Raw genomic sequence first — 24,005 nt, forward strand, 5'->3', positions numbered from 1 at the left:
GAGTCTTTTCTAAGTGAGTCAGTTCTTCGTATCAGATGGCCAAAGTATTGGAACTTCAGCTTCAGCATCAGCCCTTTCAATGAATATTCAGGATTGATGTCCTTGAAGATTGGCTAGCTTGATCTCCTTGCAGTCCAAGCGACTCTTGAGAGTCTTCTCCAGCAGTACAATTCAAGAGCATCATTTCTTTGGTGCACAGCCTTCTTTATGGTCCAACTCTCACATCCATACATGACTACTGGAAAAACCATAGCTTTGACTATAAAGACCTTTGTCAGCAAAGTGATGTCTCTGCTTTTTAATACACTGTCTAGGCTTCTCATAGCTTTCCTTCTAAAGAGCAAGTGTCTTTTAATTTCATGGCTGCAGTCACTGTCTGCAGTGATTTTGGAGCCCAAGAAAAGAAAATTCATCCCTGCTTCCACTTTTCCCCCTTCTATTTGCCATGAAGTGATGGGACAAGATGCCATGATCTTAGTTTTTTGAATGTTGAGTTTAAGTCAGCTTTTTCACTCTCCTCTGCCAGAGTCCATTGACAGGTAGACCCAAAGAAAAGGGGCCACAGAATCATAACTACCACATTGTCAGGACACAGCCACCCCCCAAACCATGGTGCCTCAGGGAGGGAGAAAGTGGGAAAGAAATGTATTCCTTTCTCTTCCTCCATCCTCCAGTCTCATGTTGGGGCTCTCCTCTGTGCAAAACTGACCAGAAGCAAGAGGGCAAAGGAGTCCAGTCAGTGAAGAGGTCAGTCTCCCAGAGCAAATCTAGACAGAAAAGCACAGCAAATGGATGGTGAGGCATGGCACAGTATTAGAGAATTTCTAGATTCTTAAATAATCTTTAAGGTCATCTAAGACAGTCCACCAGGAAGTCTGTGTAAATCCTCTTTACTTTTCTCACTGATGTACCAAAACCTCCAAAGGCAGCAAAAAGCATGGCCTCTGGAGTCAGGCAGGCCTGTTCCCTACTTCCAAGTTGTGTGACCTTGGGCAAATTACCTAACTTCTGAAAACAGGTTTCTTCTTTGTAAAGCAAGCATCATAATAACAGCCTCATGAGGTTGTGGTGAAATTAAAAAATAAATACAGAGGTGAGGAGACTGGGCCCCTCCCTGACAGGGAGCTGTTGGCCTAGTTAAGCATGGACAGTTTGGTCACCAGATTCACAGTGCTACCTGACTTCCCAATTGGTTGAGTGGTTCATCAAAACGTCTTTGTTTCTACTTAAACACCCATTAACTGATGCCTGGTAAAAAAAACATTCTGATACATCTGTACAAACAAATACTGTATAAGTATATTTTAAAATGTGGTAGTTCTATACATACATTGTATCTGAAATACAATGATTTCCAGATAATACTTATAATTTAAGATAGATAGGGAAATAGGTAGATAGGTTGATAGATTATCTCTGGAGCAATTCACAAGGGCAAATAGCACTGGATACCACTGGGAAGGATTTGGGAAGACTGAGTACAGAGATAAAAGGAAATTTTAATTTTTATTATGTAATCTTGATACTAAAAGTATTTTGAGTTGGTATCTTATATTCTTCTGTTTATTCTGTTTTCCCACAACCATTACAAAATGCTTAGTAGGTACACAACAAGGAGATAAAACCAGTCAATCCTAAAGGAAATCAACTCTGAATATTCACTGGAAGGACTGATGCTGAAGCTGAAGCTACAATATTTTAGCCACCTGATGTGAAAAACCAACTCATTGGAAAAGATCCCGATGCTAGGAAAGATTAAGGGCAAGAGGAGAAGAGGGTGACAGAGGATAAGATGGTTGGATGGTATCATTGATTGAATGGACATGAGTTTGAGCAAATTCCAGGAGACAGTGAAGAACAGTGAAGCCTGGTATGCTGCAGTCCATGAGGTCACAAAGAATCAGATATCACTGAGTTACTGAACAACAACAACAACAATCCTAGGTGTTGGGAATATAAAAAAAAAGATACTATCCCTACTTTTGAGAAGTTCTAGCCTAGGTGACAAAAAAGCAAGTAGAGAACCATTATGCTATGTAATATATGGCCTATCTGATTTTCCTTATTCAAAACTTGAAGACAGTCACCAATCACCCTTTAAACTCCTTTTTTATTGCACGTATCACATTCTAACATCCTATATATTTATTTATCTATGATATTTCTTGTCAGTTTTCTCCTATCCCATGAAGGTGAAAATTTTTGCCTGTCTTGTCCCCTGATACATCTCCGATGCCTAAAATGGCAAAAATTTTCAGTGGATGTTTGTTGAACTAATGTTGAATGAATAAACGTTATGTAATATAAAAGCACAAAAAAGAAGCTATCGGAACACAGCAGAGGAACATCAAATGTATACGAGGTCAGTAAGGCTTCATAGAAGAAGAGACATTTGTCCTAAGTCTTGAAGGAAACCTGAGTGACACTGGCTGAAAGATCCAATGTTCAAAGAGCAAGTCCTGAGAAATATAGAAAGATGAGCCATACAGGGAAATGGAATTCCAAAGCTATAAAGATATGAAGGAATGGCAGTAGAGAAAACTGAGCGTATGCCAACAAGTATGTGTTCCTGTTAACTGTTTATGCTGGTGAGGCAATGGTTTCTTGAAGACTTGTTACAGTGTTCTTTCTTCTATGTATGTTTAATTTTTTTTCACAATACAAAGATAAGAATAAATGAATAAGGGGCTTCTCTGGTGGTCCAGGGGTTAAGACTCCATGCTCCTGGTCCGTGGTTGGGGAATTCAGATCCTGCAAAAAGCCTGCCTGCTACATGTTGCAGTCAAAATAAATAAATAAATAAAAAGTTTTTTTTAAAAATAAACCTTTGTAAAAGAAAAAAAGAATAAATGAACAAGCAAACTACTTTAGGAACGTATTAAAATGTTTTCTAGGGAGTTTTGAGGAGTATAAAAATGCTTCTCTAGGCAAGGGAACATGTCTATGGTTACCAGCCACAAGTAAGAGCAGCCAAACTAGGGTGGCAGTAAGTGGCAGGTGAAAAAGGTAAATACCTTAGAAGGAACACATAAGTCCATAGTTTTTCAATTGTAAATGACAACTCAAGATTAAGTGTGAAAGGGAATTTTTACTGGTTCACACACTAGGAAGTCCAGGGAAGTATCTGGGCATTAAAAACTGCTGGATCTATAGCACAGGGAACTCTCCTCAATGCTCTGTGGTGACATAAATGGGAGAGAAATCTAAAAACAAGTGGATATATGTATACGTATGACTGATTCACTTTGTGTACAGCAAGAATCTAAGCAACATTGTAAAGTAACTATACTCCAGTAAAAATTTCTTAAATGAAAAAAAAAGAAAAGAAAAGAATAACTGCTAGATCTAAGAACTTCATGGCTAACACTAGAGCTTTTCTCCCTTAAAACCTTTTTGCTTCTGTTCCAATTCAGTTTTCAGACAGAATTTCCCTAGATGGTAAGAAAGAGAGCTGTCAATTGCCCCCACCTCAAATCCTCCCAACTTAAAGAGCCACTGTCTACCAATGTCTGTATAACTCTCAGGGAAAATTCTAATTCTCTGCTTGGGTCACGTGCTCCTCCCTAACCAATCACTATGGGGTAGGGAGATGGAATAATACGACTGGCCAACGAGGAATAGGCACTAGCTGGAGAGGACGGAGGCTCAGACACTCTTTTTGGTGTACTGAGCACCCAGTTCCAGTATGAGGGACCGGGAGTTCCCCCTACACCAACAAGCAATTCTTGAGACACCAGCTCCATTCTGACACTGTCTACCCAGAGATAGCATCGGATTCTACAGGTTCTACAAGACTGCCACACACACACCACCTCCCCCCGCCCCGCCCCATTTCAGATGCCACTCACAATTCCAGGTTGTTACCTGTGCTTCTGATTAACTGGCTATAAATCAAAGGTTACTGTGATCCCCCTCCTCACCTCTCCCTCCCGTTTGATTAACTTGCCAGAGAGGTTCACAGAACTCAGAAAATCCACTTACTCCTTAGATTACTGTTTTATTATGAAAGGACACAACTCAGGAACAGTCAAATGGTAGAGATGCGTACGGCAAGATGTGTGGAAAGAAGCAGGGAGCTTCCATGCTCTCTTCAGGCATCCTATTCTCCCCAAATCTCTCTATGTTCAGCAACCCAGAAGCTCTCTGAACCCTGAACCCTGTTTTTTTTTATGGAGGCCTCATTACCCAGAAATGATGAACTAAGTGATTAACATCAGTGATTGGACTCCAGCTCCAACTCCTCTCCCTTTCCCCAGAGGTTGGAGATCTGAGGACTGAAAATTCCAACCCCCTAATCACATGGTTGATATTTCTCCTGGCAATCTTGATTCTAGTTTATGCTTCATCCAGCCTGGCATTTTGCATGATGTACTCTACATATAAGTTAAATAAGCAAGGTGACAATTTACAGCCTTGATGTACTTCTTTCCCTATTTGGAACCAGTCTGTTGTTCCATGTGCAGTTCTAACTGTTGCTTCTTGACTTGCATACAGATTTCTCAGGAGGCAATTGCCGGGAGAAATATCAATAACCTTAGATACGCAGATGACATCATCCTTATGGCAGAAAGTGAAAAGGAACTAAAGAGCCTCTTGATGAAAGTGAAAGAGGGGAGTGAAAAAGCTGGCTTAAAACTCAACATTCAAAAAATGAAGATCATGGCATCCGGTCCCATCACTTCATGGCAAATAGATGAGGAAACAATGGACGGAGTGACAGACTTTATTTTCTTGGGCTCCAAAATCATTGCAGATGGTGACTGCAGCCATGAAATTAAAAGATGCTTGCTCCTTGGAAGAAAAGCTATGACCAACCTAGACAGCATATTAAAGAGTAGAGACATTACCTTGCTGACAAAGGTCCATCTAGTCAAAGCTATGGTTTTTCCAGTAGTCATGTATGGATGTGAGAGTTGGGCTTGAGAGTCCCTTGGACTGCAAGGAGATCAAACCAGTCAATTCTAAAGGAAATCAGTCCTGAATATTCAAAGGAAATCAGTCCTGAATATTCATTCAAGGAACTCTCAAGAGTCCTCTCCAACACCACAGTTCAAAAGCATCAATTCTTCTGTGCTTAAGTGAGTTCCAAAAAGTCATCTCATTAACATAAAAAAGACACCTTCATTGCTCTCTTCATTCAGGAAATTTCAAGGGTCCTAGGAACTCTGTGTCAGAAACAGAGATAAAGATCAACTGTATATTTCTTATTATACATCATAATATCACAGACACCGTGATTGACAGTTCTACCAGGACCCCATGGAATAGAGGAAGGAAGAATCCCCTAAGGAAGACATGCTGACAGATCCAAATAACTGATATCATAGCCCCTGTGGAGGGCCACAATTGATAGTTGAGATGGGAAGATTGAGGGGTGCAGACTGGATTAAGTAATAGGAAAGGGTAAGGATAGGCAGAGAGGGTTTGTTTTTCTAAATAAGACCAGACTGAACTAGACTGTGATAGAGGAATTTCTTGTTGGGGTGGCAGTGGGGGATGGAAATATGAAGCTCACATTAGCCTCATATGGTTAATACTACATCTGGGCATGAAATAGTTAAAAATCCCCCACTTTCCCATAGAGGGATTTTTTGAAGGTTGAATATGGATTAAAAGCTGGTAATGAAAATGTTGTCATTTTCTCAGGTAAATTGTGAAGTTGAATGCAATTAGAAAAACATCCCCCCAAATAGCGTTGGCTTTGTTGGCATGGGACCAAACCCTGAACAGCTTAGATTAGTATAAAGAAGATTCAAATATATGTCTTTCACAGATGCTTAAGAAACTGAGCTGAAGGAAGGGAAAAAAGCAGCACATGCCATCTGTTTAGGAGGTATGAGAGCTCCAGAGAGAGTTTGGAAAGAAAGGGAAGCTTCAGTCTTCTAAGACCAGGAGGCAGTGAGAAAGGCAGAGACGCAAAGAAATAGAAACAAGGTCAGGACCAAGGGCAGATACAGAGCCCAAGGCCCATAAAGTCAGCAGGAGCACTGTGCCTTCCTTCTGCTGTGGATCACACCAAATTCTTCCCATCAAAATAATCCATGAATATCTCTAAGAAATCTTGCAATGCATCTCAGTAGTAATGAGCTATTACATTAGTGAAAAGATCACCCATAGGATTCACGGTCCTGTGTCCAGTGCTGGCCTGTTAGGAATGAAGGGAGTGGTTTTGATGACCCTGGGCCAAAGGACCAATGAAGCCATCTGTGTAGCAGAAACACACTGTGACTCAGTCTTCCTTTTCCCCTGTGAAATCCATGAGCAAGCAACACATTCAAGGACCACCTACAGATGAGCAGTCAAAATATTATTTTCACCTGAATAGGTGCTCAATTTCTTAGTGCAGAGTTCTCTCGCAAAAACAAGACTGGAGCAAAGTAAAAGCCAATAGTAAAGGTCAGATGAGCCTTGGCCTCTCCATCACATACCCAAATCTTCTCACTCTCTGTCCTGCCATCAGTTCAGTTTAGTTGCTCAGTGTCCGACTCTTTGTGACTCCATGGACTGCAGCACATCAGGCCTTCCTGTCCATCACCAACTCCAGGAGTTTACTTCAAACTCATGTCCATTGTGTCGGTGATGCCATCCAACCATCTCATCCTCTGTCATCCCCTTCTCCTCCCACCTTCAATCTTTCTCAGCATCAGGTCTTTTTCATTGAGTCAGTTCTCTGCATCAGGTGGCCAAAGTATTGGAGTTTCAGCTTCAGCATCAGTCCCTCCAGTGAATATTCAGGACTGAATTCCTGTAGGATGGACTGGTTGGATCTCCTTGCAGTCCAAGGGACTCTCAAGAGTCTTCTCCAACACCACAGTTTAAAAGCATCATTTCTTCAGTGCTCAGCTTTCTTTATAGTCCAACTCTCACATCCATACATGACTACTGGAAAAACCATAGCTTTGACTAGACAAACATTTGTCAGCAAGGTAATGTCTCTGCTTTTTAATATGCTGTCTAGTTTGGTCATAGCGTTTCTTCCAAGGAGTAAGTGTTTTTTAATTTCATGGCTGCAATCACCATCTGCAGTGATTTTTGGAGCCCAGAAAAATAAAGGCAGCCACTGTTTCCACTGTTTCCCCATCTATTTGCCATGAAGTGATGGGACTGTATGCCATGATCTTAGTTTTCTGAATGTTGAGCTTTAAGCCAACATTTTCACTCTTCTCTTTCACTTTCATCAAGAGGCTCTTTAGTTCTTCTTCACTTTCTGCCATAAGAGTGGTGTCATCTGCATATCTGAGGTTATTGATATTTCTCCCGGCAATCTTGATTCCAGCTTGTGCTTCATCCAGCCTAGCCTTTCTCATAATGTACTCTGCATATAAGTCAAATAAGCAGGGTGACAATATACAGCCTTGACATACTCCTTTCCAGATTTGGAACCAGTCTGTTGTTCCATGTCCAGTTCTAACTGTTGCTTCTCGACCTGTATACAGATTTCTCAGGAGGCAAATCAAGTGGTCTGGTATTCCCATCTCTTGAAGAATTTTCCACAGTTTGTTGTGATCCACACAGTCAAAGGCTTTGGCATAGCTAATAAAGCAGAAATAGATGCTTTTCTGGAACTCGCTTGCCCCGCCATACTGGACCAGAAATGGAAGCAATAAAAAGTATGCTTGGCTATGCATCTGAGGAAGAGAAAACAAGATGGCCTGACCCCCAAGAGGAGGCTCTGACTCAGCTTACCCATTCCCAGTGCATGAAATAGAAGAGAAAACTGCATGGAGTTTCAGAATCCTGCCCTTGTGAAGTGTGGACTAATTAATTTTCTGGAATCTGCCCAAAATAGTGACTATGTCTTCTCTGGGAGAAAGCAAAGTCCAGGAGAGAAGGGGAGAGATGGAACGTCCTTTCTTTTAAATACTTGCTCCTCAAAATGTGGGCCACAGACCAGCAGTATCATCTTCCCCAGGCGGTTTGTTAGAAATACACTTTTGGGTCCCACCCTAAACAGTAGAATCAGGGAATTGCTTTTCAAAAAGATCTGTGTGGAGTCACATGCATGTTAAAGTTTGAGAAGCACTGAGTTTGTGAATCCTAAATCCATGCCCAAATTGTCTATCATTTGGATCTTCACTCACTTCCTAAGACAGTGCTCTGTGTATAGTCAATAGTTAACGAAAAGAGTGTTTGAGAAATTCTCTCTGGCACCTATTTAATTCCATTTGAAGGGAGGAGGCCATTTCTGAGAAACCACCACACACTTATCAGGGAGTAGTTTAGACAGAGACAGAAGCATACTAAATACAAGCAAACAAAACAGTTCTAGACATACACACACAGCTCTGCAGAGCGGGACAGATGGGCATAGTAAGTTTCCTCTCACTCCATCCCCCTGCCCATAATATTCCCTCCCTTCCTCACTCAAGCTCTCCTTCATCCAATCTAGTCTGAAGCTCTTATGTTGAGCTGTTTCCTACACAGAATAGTTACCATGTGTATTACATGTCTCTTGCAGCTCTGTCTCAAACCTAACACTAAAGAATGAGGTGTTGGACCATTAAGCCAGGACACAGTAAAAACAGACAACAATTGGGCACATACTTCTCACATTTAAATACTGTGATTATCATGATCAAATTCACACCTTATTGCTGACAGTAACCAAACCCCAGGCCTGGATCTCCATCTAATATTTGCCTCAGGAGTTCTTCCTACCTAAGTAGGAAGTTTAAAATGTATATAGCACATGGAACTTATTCAATATCCTGTGATAAATCATCACGGGAAAGAATACCAAGAAAAGAATGCATATATGTGTACAGTCACTCTGCTATACAGTAGAGATTGGCATAACATTGTAAATCAACTGTACTTCAATTTAAAAGGGGCTTCCCTGGTAGTAAAGAATATGCCTGCGATGCAGGAGACCCAGGTTCAATCCCTAGGTTGGGAAGATCTGGAAAACAGAATAGCAACCCCCTCCAGTACTCTTGCCTGGAGAATCCCATGGACAGAGGAGCCTGGTGGGCTACAGTCCATGGGGTTGCAAAGAGTTGGACACGACTAAGTGACTAACACTTTCACTTTTTCAATTTTAAAAAACTAAAAAAAACAATAACTCAAGTACACAACTCCCAATTTCTTCTCTTTGCTCTACCTGACACAATACTGTAAAGTAAAAAGGGCCAGGGGTCAGCAAATATGGACTGAGTCTGCCATAACATTTATTATGGAATCTAATCATGATGGAATTTAATGAGTCATAACTAAAGTTATAATCTGTTGAGTACTTACAATGTACTTCACCACAATCCTATGAAGTAAACAGAATCCCTATTTAATGAATAAGGATATTTGAAGTTTTCAGAAGTTAAATAACTTGCCCAGGAAGCAGGAAAGATAGAATTCCAACCTATACCTGTCTAAGTCCAAACCTTAACCACTAAACTAGTATGATCTTTCACTGATCAGAAACTACTACAAACTCAGGATGTGAGTAGAGAATCATTTTCCTTCTCTGGGGCTGCAAGGAGGATTAGATAAGATTAAAGATGTTCAAGCACTTAGAAAAGTAAGGTGCTGTAATATATAAGGTACAATTTAGTACATTAAAGTTGTGTCCAGATAAAAGCCCTCAGTACTATATAAATGGCAACTAACATGTGATAAATGTTCACCCTTGAAATTAGTGATAACCCAGTTCATTCAATACACAGCTCTTATGTATCAAATTAGAAAATATTTTTTAAAGTGTAATCCTTCATGTTGGCAAGGATGTTGGGAAACTAGCATGTTGCTGGTGAGAGGTCAAGTACTACAATCTTTCTAAAAAGCAAATTCAAAGTATGTTTCAAGACATTTTTAGATATTAACATAATTTCTTGTGAAGAAATACAAATCAGGACAAAAACTAAGTATGAATAGAGTTAGTTAAGAGCATAGATACTAAAGCCAGATTGCTTGGATTTAAATGCCAGCTCGACTTCTTTTTTTAAACTTTTTATTTATTTATTTGTCTGTGCTGGGCCTTAGTTGCAGCATTGGGCATCTAGTTCCCTGACCAGGGACCCAACCCCAGCCTCTCACTTTGGAAGCGAGGAGTCTTAGCCACTGCACCACCAGGGAAGTCCCCAGTTCTATTTATCAGCAGTGTGATCTTGGGCAAGTCTCTGTGACCTGGTGTCAATGGGGATAATAACAACACCTATTCCACTGGATTGTTATAAGTGGTATCCGTTATTTTTATTATCTCAGTGTTCTTTATAATAGCAAACACTTGGAATCAATCTATCTGACCACAGAAAAATGACTGAATACACTATGCTACAAAGACAAAAGGAATATTATGAAACCATTAAAAACAAGACTTTAAAAAGCTATTTAATTACATATAATATAAAGTAAAAAAAGCAGGAAAATGTATATATCAACTCATACCACTCATGTTTGTTAAAAGAGCGCTTTGTACAAATATAGATGCTTAGAAAAAAACAGAGGAATTATATCAAAATATTAACAAAGAATATACGTGGTGACAGTATTGGGGGGGGGGGCGGTTCTTTGTACATTTCTGTACTTTGCAAATCCTCCAGAGCAGGGCTTTTCACACTCTTCATAAGCATATGAATCACCTGGTGATCTTGAGAATAGATCTGGGTCAGCAGATCTGGGATTTTGCATTTTCTTCATCTCTAACAGGCTCCAAAGTGATGCGGATGCTACTGGCCCAAGGCCTCCACTTTGAGTAGTTAGGTTTTGGAGCTGGAGTCTTCCAACTTGACTGTGCATCTGAATCAAGGTGGGAGTGGGGGGTCAAAATACAGGTTGCCGGATCCCCATGCCTAGAGTTTCTGATTTTAGTAGGTCTGGAGTGGGACCCTAGAAACAGCATCTCTATTTTCCAGGTGACACTGATGCTGCAGGTCTGGAAACCGTGCTTCAAAAACCGAATACACACTGAGGAATCCAGATCTGAAAGAGACACGTGCACCCCAATGTTCATCGCAGCACTGTTTATAATAGCCAGGACATGGAAGCAACCTAGATGTCCATCAGCAGACGAATGGATAAGGAAGCTGTGGTACATATACACCATGGAATATTACTCAGCCATTAAAAAGAATTCATTTGAATCAGTTCTAATGAGATGAAGGAAACTGGAACCCATTATACAGAGTGAAGTAAGCCAGAAAGATAAAGAACATTACAGTATACTAACACATATATATGGAATTTAGAAAGATGGTAACGATAACCCTATATGCAAAACAGAAAAAGAGACACAGAAGTACAGAACAGACTTTTGAACTCTGTGGGAGAAGGTGAGGGTGGGAAGTTTCGAAAGAACAGCATGTATATTATCTATGGTGAAACAGATCACCAGCCCAGGTTGGATGCATGAGTCAAGTGCTCGGGCCTGGTGGGCTGGGAAGACCCAGAGGAATCGGGTGGAGAGGGAGGTGGGAGGGGGGATCGGCATGGGGAATACGTGTAACTCTATGGCTGATTCATATCAATGTATGACAAAACCCACTGAAAAAAGAAAAAAAAACCAATGATGTAAAATACAAACATCTTTTTCTCAGCATCATAAAGGAGGCAGGAGCACTAAAAAAAACAGGCCACCCTTCTCCTCTGTTTACAAAATCAGATGCAACCCTTTCAAATGCTTCCATAATCTAACCCAATCATTTTCAGTTACTTCTGTTTAGACCATTAAACTCAAACCACTAATGCCGTAAACATACCTAAGATTCCGAACATCAGGAGGACCTCTGCTATTTCCTCACTCTGGTTGAGATGTCATTTTCTTGTATTTCCTCAGGATCAGATCTTACCCATCTTCTTCAAGGCCTCAAACGTTTCCTGCACAGTTTCCCTTTCTTGGGGCTCCACAGGACTTTCTTTTCCTTCTGGCGACATTTACCAATTTCTACCAGGCAGAGTGAGTATACGGGTGGGTGGTTTATCTCCTCCAGTAGACTGGGAGTTTGTTAGAGAGCAGGACAGTCCCTTCCTGGATTATCTTTGCCCCTTGACCTCAGCAAATCCCCAGCAGACAGCCAGGGCAGTCTGAAAGAATGAATGAAGTAAGGGATGGAACCTTCTGAGACAGGGCAGAACTGTTCTGTAAATGGAAACTAGGACACATGCCCAGCCTTGATGACCAACAGTAACAGGTGTTTTCCATCTCTGATGTCTGTGATTCATTCTGCACAACTGCCTGCACACCCAGGCGTCAGCACACGGCGGCTCTCAGAATACACACGCCCTACAGGGTAGAGTGCCCACTGTGTTCTGGGCACCTGGGTGGCCACATACAGGGACATATCTCAGTGACAACCTGCACCCACAAAAAAAGAGGCCTTGCCACCTTAAAGTTATTAACGCAAAAATATTAACACAGCTCCTGGTTCTTACTGCAAAGAAACAGGAGCTGCAGCTTGTGCCTATGTCCCTTGCTTCCCGCCACACCTGTCCTTTTAGTTTTTAAGAAATCTATTGAAGGTGAGTCTGCATGTGCTTCACAGCCTGGGGTCCCCCATCCCTACAAACACACACACACACTGACAATACATCCCTACACACACACACACACACACACACACACACTCACAATACATCTCTACACACACACACTCTCACAATATACCCCACACACACTCACAGTACATCCCTACACACACACACACACATTCACAATACATCTCTACACATGCACACAAACACAATACATCCCCCACACACACACTCACAATACACCCCTACACACCCACACACACACTGACAATACATCCTTACACACTGACACACACAATATATCCCCCCACACACTCTCACAGTACATCCCTACACACACACACTCACTCACTCACAATAATTCCCTACACATACACACATTCACTCACAATACATCCCTGCACACACACACACATTCACTCATAATACATCCCTACACACACACACACATTCACTCACAATATATCCCTACACACACACACACTCACTCACAATACATCCCTACACACACACACATTCACTCACAATACATCCCTACACACACACACACTCACATTCACTCACAATACATCCCTACACACACACATTCACTCACAATACATCCCTACACACACACATTCACTCACAATACATCCCTACACACACACACACACACATTCACTCACAATACATCCCTACACACACACACACACACATTCACTCACAATACATCCCTACACACACACACACTCACTCACAATACATCCCTACACACACACACATTCACTCACAATACATCCCTACACACACACACACATTCACTCACAATGCATCCCTACACACACACACACTCACATTCACTCACAATACATCCCTACACACACACACACACACACTCACTCACAATACATCCCTACACACACACACATTCACTCACAATACATCCCTACACACACACACACTCACTCACAATACATCCCTACACACACACACATTCACTCACAATACATCCCTACACACACACACACTCACTCACAATACATCCCTACACACACACACACATTCACTCACAATGCATCCCTACACACACACACACTCACATTCACTCACAATACATCCCTACACACACACACATTCACTCACAATACATCCCTACACACACACACACTCACTCACAATACATCCCTACACACACACACATTCACTCACAATACATCCCTACACACACACACACACTCACTCACAATGCATCCCTACACACACACACACACATTCACACAATACATCCCTACACACACACACACACACACACACACACACACTCACTCACAATACATCCCTACACACACACACACACTCACAATGCATCCCTACACACACACACACACTCACATTCACTCACAATACATCCCTACACACACACACACACATTCACTCACAATACATCCCTACAAACACACACAGACACACACACACACCCTCCCCCATGCGTCTCTTTCAGACTAGGCGCGCCTCGGAGGGCTGGATTGAATGGGAAAGAAAGGGCTCGTCTTTGTCACTAATCCTCCCCTCCTTCAGGCGAGCCAAGCTTCTTCCGGGTCAGCGACAATCCCCGCCGAGCCCCTCGGGCCCCCGGCCCCCGGCCCCGCTAGCCCCGGAGCGCGCCGGGGCCAGGTCGCCGCCGCCCGCAGGTTGCGGGCGGGGAGGAGGGCGAGGCGGAGGGCGGGCGGCGCGGGAGTGGGGGAGGGAGGGCGGAGGGAAGGAGGGGAAGGCAATCCGAGGAGGAGGAGGAGAGCGCAGCCTCCCGCAGCTGGCGAGGAGAATGGGAGTGCGGGACGACAGACCGCCGCGGGGTGTCACGGCCGCGACCGAGCTCTCCAGGCGCGGGGCCGGCGCCCGCCGCGTTTAAACCCGGGAGGGCGCGGCGGCGCCGGGCGGCGGCCGAATGGAGAGGAAGGGCTCGGCGGCCGGAGCCAAGGGGAACCCGAGTCCGCCCGCGGCCGGCGAGGCGCAGCGGCCCCAGCCGCCGCTGTGCGTCCCGGGCGGCGGCGGCGGAGGGACCCCGGCGCGGGGCCAGGCTGGGGCGGCGGCCGAGCCCGCCGAGTTCATCCGGCGCGCGCACGAGTTCAAGAGCCAAGGGGCGCAGTGCTACAAGGATAAGAAATTCCGCGAAGCCATCGGCAAATACCACCGGGCGTTGCTGGAGCTGAAGGGGCTGCTGCCGGCCGCCGGGGAACGGGAACGGGACTCGCGCGGGGCCTCCCCGGCCGGGGCTCCCAACCCCGGCCGCCTCTCGGAGGAGCAGAGCAAAACGGTGGAAGCCATCGAGATCGACTGCTACAACAGCCTGGCAGGTGAGCTGCACCGCGCCGCGCCGCGCTCCCGGCCCCTCCTTCCTCTGCCCTCCCCGTCTCCAGCCCGGAGCTGGTTCCTATGCTCCGGTCCCGGTCCTCCGGTCACCCCGCCGCGCCCCGCACTCCCTCGCGGGGACCGTGCGGCTCCGGGAAGGAGAACCCGGGGGGGGGGGGGGCGCTTTGGGAAAAGTGTGACTTTTAGGATTAAACCTTCTGAAACTCGTGGCCATCCCGCATTCCTCCCCCGCATCCTCGTAAATCTCGCCTATAAATAGCTGGACAGACAGATGGGGGACCCAGCCGGCCTGGCGGCGAGTGCTGCTACTACTGCTCACCAGTGGACCCGGGTTCAAATGCGGGAAGCAGCACCCGGGGTGGGCCACCCGCACCCACCGCATGCCCAGTGGCTGCTGGTCCCGGGGATCGTTGGCACCAGAGCTGGCCCTCACCTTCCCCCCAGCTGACCGCATCTCTGAGTCAAGTCCTTGCCCGAGTCCCTTTGGCCCCAGTGGCAAAGGGCAGTTTGCTACGATGCTTTCAGCATCTCAAGCAAAATGGATTCCAAAATGCACTTTCTTCTCTCCGAGCTCTGCTGGGGCCTTGGTTGCCAGGTGAAGAGAGCAATCTCAAAGGGAAACTAGTTCAAGGTTGGGCTTGAGCTGTGCTACATTCTCGCCCCCCCGCCTCCCACTCCGTGTAGCACTGATTCTCACACCAGCTGACTGCTAGGCTTGGAGGAAAAGGGAGTCCTTTTATTGGGAAAAGAAATTCCCGAGTACATTTTGGAGATTAAGGTCAAAGTCGGGCATTTTTAAAAATTAGCTTCGCACAGGAAATTTTAAAGTCTGTAAAAACGGAGGAGTCTGGGTCATTCCAGGGCTTTCCTGAAAGAAGGTGGAAGAGGTTGCCAGAGGCCTTATATTCGAAAAGCACTCTTTGGTCTTCTCCCACCCCATCTGGTGGGATTTGGGAATGATCCACCTCCTCTGATCAAATTAAAGGCCATCACTCCTGGTCCCTAACCCTTGAAGTTGCCCAAACTCTTTAGCTCTGGACAGTTGGAGCAGAGTTAGGTGAGGAGAATGGGTGTGGCTGGGGGTGGTGGATTTGTCTGGAGCCCAGACAGTTGAGGGATGAAAAATATATGTGGATAATTGTGCTCTATTTCGGAGTGCCAGTCAGCTCTGTTCCCTTGAATGCCTCTAGTGCCAGCCTACCTCTGCTTCCATAAGGCCATATCCAGTGTCATCTTTAATCAGGCAGAGCCTGGCACTTTGAAATTTGTTAAGTAGTTTACAAACATGAAGGATTAATAATAATAGTAGTAGCAACGGTGGGGATGGTGCTGTGATAGCAGTCCTACTGGTAACTGCAGCAGGTAAAGTAGTAGTAATATGGCATAGATGTATTTCAGTCACTCACAAGGTATATAGTGAGTCCCATCCTTTCCCACAAGTCTCTGGCATACTCACTACTGTTTGATGAATGTAAAGGGCAGAGTGGCCATGGGTGGAGAAATCACTAATGCAGTGATTTCAGAGTGGCAGTAGAGTCTTCTATTTAGTATTTTCCATGGGCATTCTAGGGTTGCCCCTCACCCCATGCTTTTGGCTGCCAGCCTATGGCTAGCACAGCCTACCGTCTACCCCAGGAGGGGTTACATTTCCATGGTGAAACTAAAGCCGTGTCTTCCTTGGTCAGGCCAGCCCAGTGGGCGGGGCTGAGATCTGAACAGTTCCTCCACCTCCACGCCCACCCCCCCCACCCCCCACACACACACTCTGGAAAACTTTAGTGGTGAGAGAATGGAAAGTAGCAAGGGCAGATTTCCCCCTCTGCTGCTTGTTCCAGTGCTCACCACTTATTAATATTCATAATTTATGGATTGCAAAAGTAATGCATGCCTATCAAATGTATTTTCTTTTAGAAAATGCAAAATTACCTATGGTCACAGCAACCTAAAGAAATCCATTGTGATATATTTCCTTCCTGTATCTTTTTCTTTACTTAAATGTAAACTGTTTACAAAGTGAAGGACCTCCTGCATCCTGTTTTTATGCCCAGTTGCCATTGTATCAGGGCATTTTTTACATTTCACTAAAATCTTTTTGTGAAGATTATTTTCAAGGGCAACCTAAAATTTTTAAATACATGTTTACAATGATCATTTGATGGAAGGAGGAAGAAGTATGGTCCCTATTATTGTTGTTAGGACCAGAGCAATGCAGTGTGGCCTGTAAGATAATCTTTCCCACTGCGCCTGATTGAAGGGAAGAGATAGCAACTGCAAGTTTGTTCTGGCAAAAAGGCAACTGGCCCTTCCATCCAGGCTGCAGCGCTGGCTGAGCAACCCAGTGGGCTCCAGGTAGGAACAGTCTGAAGATTTTGGTCCTCTCAAGGATCTGTCCTTCTACACAGCTGTGCATAGAGAACGAGCTGTGGGGTTTAGAAGCAACATGGACTAGCTCAGAAATACCTGGAGGATTAGGCCATGTTGCTAAGGGCATTTCAGCACCAAACAAAAACTGTTGTGAGGCTTCTGGAGGAAATCTAGGTTCAGGGGGTCCTTGCACTCTGCATTGAAGGCCCCAAGAGAACAGCAAGTGGGCAGTTAGAATCTGCTAGGAGATATTTGCCTAAAAATCCATTTAGATGACTTGAGGTGACCGTTTGAAGGGTATGCAGGCAATTTGCAAGGTGCTTGTGGTTGTGGTCTGTTTTGGGTTAAAGTTTCCTTCTGATTAGTAGGGAACTGGCCAATGGTGGAAAACTTCTCGATTTGATTGTGCATGTCTTATTCTCTAAGAAATTCAAGGGAAAAGATGGGCAGCATCTTCTTCCTTCAGAATTTCTAATGATATTGATACAATGATTAGAAAAGATATTCTATCCTGCCAGGGGAGATGTAGACATGTAATTCTTACCAAGGCTACAAAAGAGGCATATACTGGCCAACTGATGGACTCCCATTGACCTCGAACAAGACACAGGACTCCCCTGAGGCCTTGGAATGTTCTGTGCAAAACCTCTTGAAGGACAGAGCCTTTTGCTTTACATCTGTTCCTGTGGGATTGTGAGGGCCCCAGCTGGGATGTGATCAAAAGATTGTAATGCCTGACTTTGTGGGTATTTTCAAATGATGTTCAAGACTCAAATGCCCACAGTAGAGATGAGTGCTGACAGGCCATGGCATTGAATCTGAAGGCTATATGAGAGTCAGCTTAGGCCCCTATTCCTGGCACACCCTGTGACTTTGTATAAGTCCCTTCCACATCATTTTATGCCCATCTTCCTGTCTATTTAGAGCTATGTTTTGGGGGGCGGGTATTTGTTTTACCAAGGGGGCAGGTAATTTCTATTGAATTAAAAGTCCCAGGACAGGGGAATGACACGGCCTAAATAAGTCACACCTGAAAAAGGCCTGGATGAGAGTCAGTTTTATCAGTACTTTTTCATCTTCAAGCCTTAGAACTGGAGCCAGCTACATAATTTGTGGGGCCCAATGGAAAATGAAAATGTGGGGCTCCTTCTTCAAAAAAGCAGGAGAAAATTGTCCTTAAAGGTCTTAAAAGATAAAGCTTTTCCCCTTTCTTTCATGGTCTCTCTCTCTCAACATGGTGTTTTTATCTGCTATTTAATGTCATTATGAGAAAGTTATAGTTTTAAAGGATTGGCATGAATTTACCCTTCATCTTTATAGTGTGCAGTGCCTGTTTTAAGTGGAAATACAAGAGCACTTAACTGGTATGTGAAATCACATAAGTTCCACAATTCACGTTTTGCAGTTTGTACATGCATATGTAGTTTATTCCTACTGGAACTGTGGAAATGCTGACAAAATGAACTCAACTGCTTTTATTTCACTTTTTATATGCATACTTTTTTTTGTGCACTCTTTACCAATCTTGCCTTTCTGATGAGTAAGGAAAGGAAAGGGAGCTATTCCTTACTCCCACCCAAATCTTTCCTTCTCTGTCATCATTTTCAACCTAAGTGGTTGGCTAGCACAGGGAAGTAACTTAAGCAAGAAAGGATAAGCTGGGGTTTTAGGTTATTTGTGTTTCTTAGAGCACTGTTGCTTCCTTTCTGCATTTGAAGCAATTTCTGGGTTGAATGGAAAGCCTGGCCTCTTTGGGCTGTCAGTGTATGTGCTTACTTAGTTATAGACCAAGCACCCTTACCTTATGCTTGTTGAACTCCCCTTCATTGTGAAACCGCTGTATGCTTGTGGGGCATTGTGAATGCTGGGTACTACGTGGGGCTTCAAAGAGTGTGTGTGCCTCTCTTCTGATCATGTTCATGCTCCATTATCCCATGGGGCTTCACTTACAAAAGAAAGAAAGTGAAGTTGCTCAGTTGTGTCCGACTCTTTGTGACCCCATGGACTGTAGCCCACCAGGCTTCTCCGTCCATGGGATTTTCCAGGCAAGAGTACCGGAGTGGATTGCTATTTCCTTCTCCGGGGATCTTCCCGACCCAGGGATCGAACCCAGGTCTCCGGCATTGCAGGCAGACACTTTACTCTCTGAGCCACCAGGGAAGTCTTCCAAGACATAGTTTCAAAGATAAAATAAGAATTTCAAGAAGTCAACAGCAGAGCATTAAATCAGATACAAGGACCTTCTGAACATGGGTCCTATGTGACTGTACCCTTGAAGCCACCCCACAATGGGACACCAGTAGATGACTGAGTGCATGCATCTAAGGTGGACAAAATTAGATACAGACTCTGAGGCAGAGTCTAAGACAAAAGATACCTGACAGAAATCGGTGTGGGAACCAAAGGACTGAGCATGAAGATGGATAAATTACGAATGCAAGAACTCAGTTGTTAAAAGAAGAAGTCAAGAGCTAGAGACAAGCAGTTAACCTGGTAACCAGAAGATGAGTTGTTGGGATAAGAACTGGCAAAGGAAGGGAAAAGAAGAGAGGAGTTTCATGGTAAGATGCTCAACCAAGATCTTGCCGTATGGATGGGAGAGCTTGACCCACCAAGCCATTGTTGACCCGAGGCTGGTCCTCAGGCAGCCCCTTGACCAATAAATCTTAAGCCTGTAAACATGGCTTCAAAGTTCATCTTCCAAGAAAGAATATGAGAATTTAAACTTGTAGAATGCTTTCAAGAAAAGAATATGCCAAATGTGGACTTCAGGCTGAGTTTCTAAAGTGGATTCTGAAGTTTCTTAGTTTACCTACAAAAGTAATGAGTTGGATGGCTCGTAGCCAGCAACTCTCTAGGACATCTTGAAATAAGAGTCCGTACAGCCAAAATGCAAGGGAGTGCCCCATCCAAGGCATGGGGGCTCACTGCAGGGTGGACAGGAAGGCCAAGATGTGAAGCAGTCAGAAACTGTCCCCAGAGCTTCACAGGTTGGGAGTGACCTGTGAGATGGAACATTCTTTCCTACCAACTGTTTTCTTTCATCACCAGGTTGTGCCTCCTTCATACAACTAGGATGAAAATCCAGTGTTTCAACCAACCAACCAGCAATTTCCTAATTTCCAGATATTTGGCTTTGGAAAATCAGATGTCTCTGCTGGGACCAGATTGTCACTAAGACAATACTGCGGTCCATTCTCAATCACATAGCAGCAGCCACAGCTCTAGCATGGACAATGTACCAGACATTAAAAAAGCCAAAGATAAGGGAATTTGCTGGCTGTCCAGTGGTTAGTGTGTGGTGCTCTCACTGCCAGGGACCAGCGATCTATCCCTGGTTGGGAAAGAGATTCTGCGAGCCATGCAGTATGAGATGTGTGTGTCAGCGGGGAAGGTACTTAAAAAAAAAGAGAGAGACCAAAGATAATACTGCATAAGATTAAAAGAGTTTATGGGCTTCCCATGTGATGCTAGTGGCAGAAAATATGCCTGCCAATGCAGGAGACAAAAGAGACGTGGGTTTGACCCCTGTGTCGGGAGGATCCCCTGGAGGAGGGCATGGCAACTCACTCCAGTTTTCTTGCCTGGAGAATCCCGTGGACAGAGGAGCTCTGGCAGACTACAGGCCATACGGTCGCAAAGAGTAGGACATGACTGATGCCACTTAGCAGGCACATATGGTCTTCCTCATGGATTTCATATGGCCTTAAAATTATTAGCAGGGTAAAGCTCATCATCTTCCTTTTATGCATACATACACATTTTCATATCAGCAACGAAATGATGCCATGTCTGATAGGACTCAAAACCAACAGTTCCCAAATTTTATAATAAACTATACTGAAAAATTATAATATATATATATGAATCACTTTGTCAAACAACTGAAACTAACACATTTGTAAATCAACTATACTTCAATTAAAGAAAAAAAAGGAAGCAGAGTGTGATGTGTAGTGCCAAGGAGAGTTGACTTGAACCTGAAGAGTCCTGGGTTGAAATGTATCCAAGTGGACCTTCTCTTCTTGTTCAGCCAAAAGGAGTTTAAAACAGCACGCAAATTACAGACAGCATTACACAGAGGAAGACTGTGGAGCAAAGGTTTCCCTTTCACAGTCTGTCTGTGTGTAAAAAATGAAAGTGCTAAGGAAGTGCTAACTAGCTAGCTTGAGAGTTAATGTAAAATCAGAATTATGATTTTGGATTTGGATATGACCCTTACAGTGGTGTGTGAATTTCCTTGTCAACATCATCACCTTGTCATCAACATGAGCTTGGACACTTCCAAAAATAGGGATACTTACCACTACCTAAAGTGACTTATTTAGCAACCACCACCACAAAACAGCAGCTACAGTGATAATAACAGTCACAACAACGGCAGTAAAGACTCCCGTGATGGGCCCAGTTTCTGGCATCCAGTAGATTTTCCATGAATGTATTTGAAAGGAATGAAAATGCTTATCCTAGCATTTGTCTCATATTAAGGACCCAAGAAATTCAAACATTTCATTAATATTAATTGAGCAACTAACAGGCACTAGACACTGGGGTTGAGAGCTGGGCACACAGACAAGGTCACTGCCTTTCATGAACTTACACATATGCCTATCTATCTCTGAGACAGAAAATCCAAGCTTAGAACAGTTAAGTCCCTTGCCCATGGTCACATAGTAGTATATGGCAAGCTGGAATTTCTCATCTGCCAGGTCTCTAATTTGAAAGCCTATAATTCTAAACACTCACCCCACAGCCTCCATCTTTAGAAGTTTCTTTCTTAGGTACAAAAATTTGCCTCCTTGAAATTTCTATCAATCCATTTGTATTCTATCTACCTTTTGAAGCAACACAGAATACATCTCATCAGTGTACCAAGGAAAAGCCTTGACATTTTTAGGGCAACTCACTTGCCCATCCCCCAGTCTTGTCTTCTGTTAAGTTATTCCTTTTTTTATTTTAATGGGAAAAAAGTCACTAATTTTTTTTTTTATTACCGTGATGTGCCTTGTATGTTTAGGATTCCCATTTCATGACCATCCTGGGTGGTTAAGGGGAGAGTGTCCTATATATACTCTGTACCAGGTTTTATGTCACGAGGAAGGAGACTTGAATTTATATGGACAGAGAGGAATGAGAATTTGATGAGTCACAATTTCTAATGAACCCTGTTATGCTCCTCTATCCAGAGTGTGTAAATTCTAGTTAAGAGGTCTTGAGAAATTCAAGTGGATCTGTTAAGAGTAGGAATTAATTTCAGCCATTACTTTTTCAGTCATCAGTTTTGTGATCCACTAGAAGAGGAACATCTGGACTTGTCCAAATGCATTACTGCAGACCTGGTCAGTTTTAATGTCATGAGAGTAATGATTCCATCATTTAAAAATATGTTCCGGTTTAAGTGCTAAATGAGATTGGACACAATATATTTCTGTGTGGCATGGAACATTTGCTCTCCTAACATCCTCTAAAGTAGTATTTATTTTTAAGTTTGTGTTTTTGTGACTGACTGATAAGGCCTAAGTTTGGGAGCCAAAACCTCGTGTCCCAGGAAACAAAAACAACCCCTCCCCCAAACCCAGCAGTAAGCAATCCAGTTGGCCCTGTGTCTAGTGGGGCGGGAATTGAAGGAGACTCATGTGACAGCTGGTGGCACATTCACTACATACGTGAACTTAATCTGGTCACAAGACCTCTAGTCTTGAGTTTCCTCACTTGCTAAATGGGTATAAACATGCCAGCTTAACTCACAGGGTAAGGGTGAGAAGCAAGAAGATAATGTATGAATGTACTTTATAAACTATAAAGTATTGAAGTATAAGTTTTCCTTTGAAGTGAATGGGGGTGTTTAGAAGAAAGACAAAAGAATAGGAAAAAGAACTGGGGGGCTTCCCCGGTGGCTCAGTGGTGGAGAGTCCGCCTGCTAATATGGGAGACACGGGTTCGATCCCTGGTCCGGGATGATCCCACGCACCACGGAGCAACTGGGCCCATGCACCACAACTCTTGAGCCTGTGTTCAAGAGCCTGGGAGCTGCAATTAATGAGCCCATGTGCCACAACTGCTGAAACTCAAGTGCCCTAGAACCCATGTTTTGCACCAAGAGAGGCCTCCACCACAGTGAGAAACCTGTGCACCACAAATGGAGAGGATCCCCTGCTCTCTGCACCTAGAGAAAAGCCACGCAGGATTGAAGACCCCATACAGTCAAAAATAAATAAAATTATTTTTTAAAAAAAGAAGTGAGGGCAATACCATGGTGGTTCAGTGTCTAAGACTCTATGCTCCCAATGCCAGGGGACCCAGGTTTGATCCCTGGTCAGGGAGCCGGATCCCACATGCCACAGTGAAGACCTGGTGCAGTCAAGTAAATAATATATAGAAATAAAATAGAAAGAAATAAGAAGTGGGAACTGCCCAGTGAAGGAAATTCCCACTAATTCTTACAATTTTAAAAGGGATCCTTGAATAGTATCCCTAGTAGATACTAGGAAAACTCTCTTGATGCATGGTTTCTACATTCAGTATCTATCCCATTTTGTTTCAAACACACACATTCAAACGATTCCCCGAATGCAGGTCATCCACAAAAAGAAAAGCACTTGCCAGTAAAACAAAAGTGTTTCTGATGAGAAGAATGTGACCGCCGTTCTTTGCAGGCCAAGTTCCCCCACTTGTCTTCAGACCCATCGAGAACACAGCAGAAGTGTGACTTGATGGAGTGATACAGACAGCAAGTTCTGTCTTTCACTGGTCAGCTGCCTGGAATCAAAGAATCTTGCCTCAAGTTTTCTGACGTCCGAGGGTTGGAGTCCAGAATCTTGGAGGTCCTT

General features: G+C 43.8%; 1 protein-coding gene across 1 annotated transcript in view; it reads left to right on the forward strand.

Annotated features, from left to right (window-relative positions):
• The first annotated feature begins 14,216 nt into the window (after nucleotides 1-14,216).
• TTC9 (tetratricopeptide repeat domain 9) overlaps nucleotides 14,217-24,005 on the forward strand; it is a 32,656-nt gene continuing 22,867 nt past the window's right edge. Inside the window, exon 1 of the mRNA XM_065941049.1 lies at nucleotides 14,217-14,795. Coding sequence (XP_065797121.1) covers nucleotides 14,387-14,795 — 409 coding nt within the window. The 5' untranslated portion in view covers nucleotides 14,217-14,386. The remainder of the gene's footprint in view (nucleotides 14,796-24,005) is intronic.

Source organism: Muntiacus reevesi, chromosome 7 (assembly GCF_963930625.1).
Source record: "Muntiacus reevesi chromosome 7, mMunRee1.1, whole genome shotgun sequence".
NCBI classification, from domain to species: Eukaryota; Metazoa; Chordata; class Mammalia; order Artiodactyla; family Cervidae; genus Muntiacus; species Muntiacus reevesi.